Source organism: Crassostrea angulata, chromosome 9, assembly GCF_025612915.1.
Source record: "Crassostrea angulata isolate pt1a10 chromosome 9, ASM2561291v2, whole genome shotgun sequence".
Classification (NCBI taxonomy): Eukaryota; Metazoa; Mollusca; class Bivalvia; order Ostreida; family Ostreidae; genus Magallana; species Magallana angulata.
The window spans coordinates 14,820,416-14,828,954 of NC_069119.1; the positions used below are offsets into that span (position 1 = coordinate 14,820,416).

Below are 8,539 nucleotides of genomic sequence, written 5' to 3' on the forward strand. Positions count from 1 at the left end.
AGATCAACATAACCAAAAATGGCCAAGCCATACAGTTCTAAGACCGATGTTTTGTGAATGTGTGATTAAGTCAGAGATACCAGATTTAACAAAAATAGCGAAGGGGAGACAACTACAGCATTTGTATAATAAGCAATCATAAAAAAGTTCCAAAAATGTACAATGATCAATACTACATTAAAAATCTAATGAAATATATGTATTGCGTATATAATACAAAATTTTAATAAAATGTAAAGCAATATCGAACCAAAAAAATAAGATAAGAAATCATCAAGTTTTATACCCAGATTCAACCAAATACCCGTTTAAAAACCTTTCAGAGCCTAGAATACCGGGAAATCTAACTTTGATCATCACATAACTCAATCATGCCTATAAGATCTAACATAATTTTTATGTTAGGTAGACCTTGTAATATACACGTAGTCAATCTATTTAGCTCTATCAGATTTCATTGAAATCGGTTGATATTCAAATACGTCGGAGAAAAGCGGACAGTTTAAACACTGATTACAAATAATAGGATACATTTTATTTCATGAACCAATAAATATTGCAACTGATGTAAAAGACAGATACTATGCCAAAGCAAACACTGTGAATAAAAGCACTTATCATTATTGTTAAAAAAAACACACGCTTCATAAAACTAGTATTATCTCAATCACCAAGTATAAAGAGCAAAAAGGAGATCAATACACACGAATTGTAACGATTAAAAATCGTCTGTCAACAATTATGTTTTGATATATCAAAACAGTCTTATAAAGGCACAGAAACACCTTTAAAGTCCAAAGCTTCCTCATTTTCTAAATAAAAACTACAAATCTTTATTTACGACAAAAATTTCATCACACTGCAATGTGTGCAAGAAAAAAAATCTAAATGGCATTAGCTCAGAAGGATGTCAAGAAAGTATATGATAAATAAACATTAAAATCTCGATACCTTTGAACTGAATCAGATCATAATGATAAGCACGCTTTGAAACACCTTCTCCAATTGCAATAGACGGTACCTTATTTCGTTCATGCACAACAGTGCACGCAAAATGACCTTAATGTAGAAACATTATAGAACTGCAGAATAAATTGAGCTAACATGATGTTGTTTAACATAAAGTAGAGATTTCTTTGTATTTTTTATACTGAGTTTAATAGACAATGCACGGTAAAACCGAATAATTCTATATCTCATATATTAATAGATAAAGAAAAAAATCGCAGTTGTAATTGACAATATCATGAATAATTATTTCAAATTTTATGTCCAACATTGTACTTTTTAAAAAATATAAACTTGGTGATTTTCGTCAGATTCTGTTGAAGTGAAAGAGGAAGAGGACATTATGTCTCGAATATCAACTCCTGAAATAATTGACGATACGGAAGGTAAGCGAATATTATAATATAAATTGTTATATCAAATTTACTGATTTATTACAAATTTTGTATACTGTGCATTGCATAACGTTTTGCTTATCTATTTGATTTTAGAACACACTGAAGCAGAGAAAGAAGACGAGCCAGCATTGAGAACACCAACTCCCGAGAGCGATGAACCCACAGAAGGTAATGTATTCATATACATAGATGAGTTATATTTATATGTTAAAAACATAAAGGTGAGGATGCCTGTTAAGATGTGTAAAAACACATCCAACAGCTGGGCGATAGATATTACTGCAAATTACTGTATAGTGCATGTATTTTGCAAGTTATGAATAAACAGTGTAAATGTCTTGTCAGTTTGTGTATAAAGAATAATTTAGCTCTAGTTGTAACGCGGTGTTTGATTAGATGGAAAAAATAACTTAACTTGTATAACCTGGTTTGCACGTCACAATACACGAACGTCCAAAATGTACTAATATGCTTGACGTTACGTTTGAATTTTGAATAGATTAATATCATTTTTTAAAGCAAAACGCACTCAATTTGTACAATTAATTACAGAAAATAAAATCATAAGGTATGAGCTCAATGTCTACCCAAGTTATACGAGTATAACCTAGGTTGGAGAAATTAATGCTTTTTTATTATCCGCTTCGCGGATTATAAAGCGTAAACTACCCAAACCCAGGTTATACTCCTATAACTTGGGTAGACATTGAGTTCATACCATAATTAATGATTATACAGTTCCTTTAAACGGTTGACTTCTCAAACTCCATACTATTTGCTTAAATTCAGTATAGAAATATATCTTTGAGCATATAAAATTCGAAAATTAAGTAAAACACAAAAAACAAAATACAAGCCAAGTTGATTAAAGATCTTGGTTTTTAATAGAAACTAAACATTTGCAAACAACTCAACGCTTTTAATATGTGCAAAAAAAACACCTTTTTACTTTTGTTTACCAATAAAAAGTACTATGATTTGGCTTGATATTTTTTGGCGTAAAATGCTGAATATTCTACAGAGGATATAAAAGAAAGAGAACATGAAGTGCAGAAGCTAGTAGCAATGGGACTCAACGAAAATACGGAGCGTTCGTATACATTTTTATAAATATTTATAAAAACTGTTCTATATTTTTTTTCAATCTTGATTTGCATGTAATCAAAACGTGATTAGAATAACAATATTTTCAATAAATGTTAACATTAAACCAGATTTATGATCAAGAAAAGTAAGTTTACTAAATTGAGTGGTTTTTCCCCTTCACATTTTGTACTTTAATGAACATTTGAATTTAAAAATTGCACTCTAAACAAACATTAGTGTATTATATGTTAAATGTGTTTTATTTCAGCACAATATGAATTTATATGTAGTTTTCTGTCTCTGTAACATTACAGTTTCCTACTCGGTTTTAAATCCATCTAGTATCACCTCTCTTTGTAAATGTTTGTCCATGGAAGAAGCAGGACTTTTTGGACTTCAACTAGGGCTGCCATTATCCATAAAGGAAGATCTGTTTTACGCGGCTAACCCTGCAAAGGAATTGGCCTTTAGACTACTTGGGATTTGGAGTGGATCGAAACATAGTTCTCGTCGAGTAAGAAGGTATGTTTGATTAAGATATAACTTATACTTAATTTCAAAGATTTATTTATAAGATCTTATTATTTTTATTAATTGTTTTTCCTCCATAGATCATTATTCTGTTATATTATCTATAATGAAATATTTCGGCTAAGGTTCTTATTAATTATGGTTTTTATTATTTAATACATTAAATATATTAATTAATGATTTCTTTTTAACACACACATGATCAAGTGTTTTCTGCCCTGTACATGCATTGGAAAATGCGAGATTAATATAAAAACTTACATGCCCAGACTTAGATGTGTTCGTAAATTGTCATATATCATTTTAAAATATTGTACTTCGTTTTCTTCTAGAATTCAAGAAGCACTTCGTCGGATTAGCAGGGATGATCTTGCTCTTGCAGTTGGAGCAGCATTTGAAAATGACTTACCGTTCACTTAAAATACACTATCACATCTTTCTAGGAATTAGACTCGATTTATCACATTGCAATACAATTGGAATTTATTGACAGTTCACTGTACGAGTTAATGTATTATTAATATTATTATTTCATAATTATTTTATTATTGTTATTAGTAGTATGCATAAGTCGCATATTTTGTATAGCATGGTGCACAAGCTTGTAAAATTTAAGTTATTTTATGTATAAGGAAAAACTCCAAAAATGTTAAAGTAGTGATGCCAGTTAACTTTCAAACCCCCCAAATATTTACCGAAAACAATATCTTAAATGATTAACTTTGATTAACATGATTTTATTTCATCAGATCTGCACTAGGAGATATATGTATCTACCGTAAATCGAATTTTCACGATGTAGATGTAAAGTATAGTTGATATTTCACCTTAGATGTTAAAGTCACAATGGTCTTTTCCTCACAATATTTGAAAAAATAAAAACAATGTTTTGTTATTATTTCACTGTATTTAATTGCTTATGAAAATGATACAAATCATTCATATAATATATTTCAAATCCATCCATAGGTGTGATTTTCTCCTAATTTAAATCCATTTTTCTACTTCAACGGACAACAAAATTTGAAATAATTTATTTCAAATAATATTTTTTTAAACATGTACAGTGGAGCCTCAGTTATCTGGACGCCTTCGTTCCCAAGTTCAATCGTCCGGATAGATGAAGCGTCCGGATATCTGAAATGTGTCTATTGTTGTCATGAATGATAATGATAGTGTTGATACTAGGTTTTTTGCCTTTCATACCATATAGCAACACATGCTAGAGTTGTCTGTTGATATGAACGTTTTTAAGAGATAAAGAACTCTGGTTTATTTTATCATTTTGTCAAGAAATATTAACCGGACAATAATGATAACCGAATCTAGCTAAATTCTTTGTGTCCAAGTGTGATATGTGTGTGATACACTGTTGTTCGCAATTTTCCAATTTTTGAAAGTGATTTGGGAAGTCAGTGTTTTTATACAAGCTACTCATGAGGGTCTAGCATGTAAAAAAGGTGTAAAACTTAATTGACAGGGGTAATCTTTTGTTTTGAGTAGGGTATCATTAAATTTTACCGTCCGGTTAAATGAAGCAAGATTAGTAGTAAATCAGTGCTTTGTGGTAAAAACAGACCGTCCGGATCCGGAACACGAAATTCCGGATAAATGAGACAAAATAACGTATAAAAAATCTGTCCCAAATAATATCGTCCGTAAACTGAAGCGTCCGGTTATCTGGCGTCCGGATATCTGAGGCCCCACTGTATATACATTTTAGAAAACTTGTTGAAAAAAGAATTAACATTTTCGTGTTGTTCAGTTCTTTTTTTATTTCAAAACATCAACTTGTTTATTGCAAATTTATTCTTTATATAGTTTTTTTTAGATGGGCTGAAAAGTGATAAAACCATGGGTAAAAAAATTCCATCAGGGTTTTCTAAGGAAATACTGGTCAAAAAAAGTGCTCAACATCATATTTTGTTCGATTCGAATATGAGTAATTGTTGAATAGAATATTTTACTGTCATATATTGAAAAGCAAAATTCATGCATAATGTTGTACGTTCATTTTTATGTTACATATAAGAAAAAAGAAATGATTTTGCCGTTATTGTTTTTATTTGATGTTTTGGTTACACATCCTCCTTGAGAATTATTCTTTTATGTCTGCCATTGTTGTGTTTGATATGCTGAAAAAAGTATGGTTTCCAATAAAACATAAACCTGAAGTTATATATCTTAAGCCTCACTTTTAATGCTTCTTCAAATATTTTCCTGCAAATGATATTTTAGCAATATGTTGCTGTTTGCTTCAATAAGAAAAAATAATATCTTTTATTTCGCTGTCATTATATCGCTATTTAATAGCATCAAAATAATAACATACTACTCAATCATCAGCTTTTTTAATCATAATAAATAATAAAATTTCGAAGTTAATTATTTTTTCTTTTAATCCTGAACAAATCAAAACGTTATCAAAGTTGTAATCATGCAGACTCTGAGGAATTTCATAACGTGACACATTGAAAACAAATTTAAATAAAAAATAATGAAAAAAAAACTTCTTTCGACCTCAAAAATAAACAATCATTAATCTATAGGTCAGATTGTCAATAAGATACTCATGACCGGCTTGGTTTCGTTTTAAAGCTAAAATTTATAGTTGTTTGTTTTATTTTAAAAACATACCGGTATTTGCATATTTGAAAATTCACTATTTTCACGACATTGGTTTTTCCTACAGTTATGCAGTAACGAAGAAAAAGTTTGCAGATCAACCTGCTCAGCTTCAGAAAGTGGTAGAAAGCATCAATAATTCACTCAAGGAAACGAAACGTGTTCATTTTCTTGTTATGACAAAGTGGGATTTTGATGTAAGTTAAAGACACTTGTCATTTGATTTTATTTATTCCTTAAGGATGCAGTTGTGTAAAACTGAATATATTTTGATCATGTGTCAGTAAAAATTGTTGAAAAGACACTTTTGCAGAAGAACCTTTTATAGCCTTTTATATAATCTAGCCACATTTATTTTATTTTCATTTGAGTAATTGTAAGAAAACAATAAACGATGAAACGCTTATGCTTATGTAATTGATTTTTTGTTTTATCAGTCAACATTATAATGTACGTGTACCGATAGACATACTCTGTGTTTAGAACTAAACTTACTGCCTTATATATTTTCATACAACTATATTTGTAAATTGTTTTACTTTTTTGTTATACCAAGAGTCATTTTGATGTCGTAATTGAGATTATCCGAAAGAAACAATCTAAAGACAGAAAGAAACATTGGACAAAAGAAGGATATGAAGCGCTCGAATTGTCAAAAGAATGTATTATAAAGAAGAAACAAACTTTTAAAGTAAATGAGTAATATATGATCAATACAAACAGGTCAAATACATTTCTTTCTGACAAAACTTTCATTTTTAAAATTTGGATCAGAATTAGTGACTAAATAAATTAAGTGGCATTGAGGTACCTACGTGTATAAGTCATCTTATATGTTTGAATACATTCGTTATTAAAAAGAGCACTACACTGAAACGCAAATATATGGTGCATACAATTCTATCGCGAGGTGGTTTGCAATTATATTTCGTATATTTTAGATATTACTAGGAGGGGATATTGAAAAAGATGTTGAGACACAAAAAACAATAGAGTACCATCACAACCGCCAGAACAATAGCATTGTGGCTCGAGTTATAATTCAGAACAAAGTAGAAGAACCACAAGTAAATGTTGATATATTGAAAGGAGAAACCGTTTCGTATGAACAAAACGTCGTTGTAAATGAACGAATGGATGGCTTTTGTAAGCGTCAGAAGACAATTACTGAACAGGGAGAACATATTGAATATGAGGGCTTTCAAAAGATGAGCGCAAATTGTATATTTCCAAATGGTGTGTAGACATTTCTTCTTCTTCTTCTTCTTGATAGCTGAAAGCACAGTCATGTAGTAATGCAAGGTTTGCATGTGAATTTCTTTCTTTAAACGTTTTTAACTTACAAGTCAAAGGAAAACATACCTTCGGGAAACTAAAACATTTAAAAAACTAATACGAAGGACAAATGCATGTTTTGTGTTCGCTTACTTCTTATATCTTTAGAATTTTATACATATATTATATTGTTTTGTCAAATTTCATCATTTTATAAATGGCAATTTTGAAAACAACCCGAAGTTTAACCAGATGTAAATCCACCAGTTTCATCAACGTGTTGGTTAAGTTTTCTTGTCTCTATTACAACACACTTGTTACGGGAACAGCACGATTATACTTAATTTCATAGGTGCATTGCTACACTTAATTGTACATGAGAATAATAACTGGTACATGTACTCGATAAAATTCTTTTCTCGAACAGTTAGTCTTTTAATGTTTTGTTAATGACGTTCAAATGGTCAAATTATACAATGCAATAAGAATAATATCTTTATTTTTTCAATTACAGTATCATATCCCGTGTTGGATGCGCCCAGTCTTCAATTACTCTGTAACTGCTTCAGTTTGGATGAAGCGGGAATGTTTGCACTTCAAATGGGTTTCCCGTTATCAATTAAAGAAGATCTTTTTAAAGCACAATTTCCATCAAAGGAACTTGCAAATAGGTTGCTTCGTATTTGGAGAGGAACCAGACACAGCCTAGATAGAATCAAGAAGTAAGTATTATTATAAAAGTAATGATAACAATATTATTAATACCAGTAGTCTATGTACAGCATTTATTTTCTGAATCTATTTATAAACACTGTCTATTACGAAAAGAAGTAAAACAGAAGTTACAAGTATATTTATATAATCCGTGCATCTATTTTTTTTAAATATAAAATTACATTATCTTTAAATTGTTGTAAATATATAAAGTTTCAAATCACCAAACGTTTAGATGTTTCTTGTGAAAATGAAAAAGTATATCTGTTTTAATATTTATTGTATAAACTAGGTCTGCTTTTTGTTCATGAATATACTTAATCTTAAGTCTTAACACTGCTGTGTCAAAACTGCCTTTTCACAGAATTTTGCATGGCTTGGCAAGGATTAATAGAGGGGATTTGGTGGACGCCTTCGATACAGCATTCAATGAAGATCTTCCCTTTCCCGAAAATTTGAATGTTTAATTGATCACTTCATGTAAAAAAAATGTTGAGATAATAACTGCACGGACAGATTTGTACACGTTTTCATGGTTAACGTTATGTTCGTTTAGTGTATATACATGTATGTATTCATGCTTGATATTTAAAAAGTGACACTTTAATTTTTATATTTTTTTTTTTGAAAAAAAAAATTGCTTACCTGGATGTTGTTTATTTCATAAGTGTATTATTATAGAGACAAAGTTATAGAAATATTAACTTCAAATAGATGATATTTAATATTTTTTCAAGTCAAAGGAATGTCATTTTTATAAATATTTCAATGTAACATATTTATAAACCAATTTGATTACAATATATATATTTTTTCACTGCTTACGGGGGGTGTATGGCCATCTTGTACATTGGGAAATAAAAAAAATATCCGCGCCAGGCAACGCATAATTAAGTTTCAAT

General features: G+C 29.8%; 1 protein-coding gene across 2 annotated transcripts in view; it reads left to right on the top strand.

The window, feature by feature from the left end:
* Positions 1-8,146, top strand: part of LOC128162835 (uncharacterized) — a 28,061-nt gene extending 19,915 nt beyond the window's left edge. The window contains exons 12-16 of one of the 2 annotated variants that reach the window (XM_052826236.1): positions 5,716-5,845; positions 6,205-6,339; positions 6,590-6,884; positions 7,438-7,645; positions 8,002-8,146. In XM_052826236.1, the coding sequence (XP_052682196.1) occupies positions 5,716-5,845; positions 6,205-6,339; positions 6,590-6,884; positions 7,438-7,645; positions 8,002-8,104 (871 nt within the window). In that variant the 3' untranslated portion in view covers positions 8,105-8,146. Of the gene's footprint in view, positions 1-1,319; positions 1,395-1,499; positions 1,575-2,427; positions 2,497-2,806; positions 3,015-3,355; positions 5,198-5,715; positions 5,846-6,204; positions 6,340-6,589; positions 6,885-7,437; positions 7,646-8,001 lie in introns of those variants that run through there. The other variant, XM_052826237.1, reaches the window with a different exon arrangement.
* Positions 8,147-8,539: the final 393 nt, after the last annotated feature.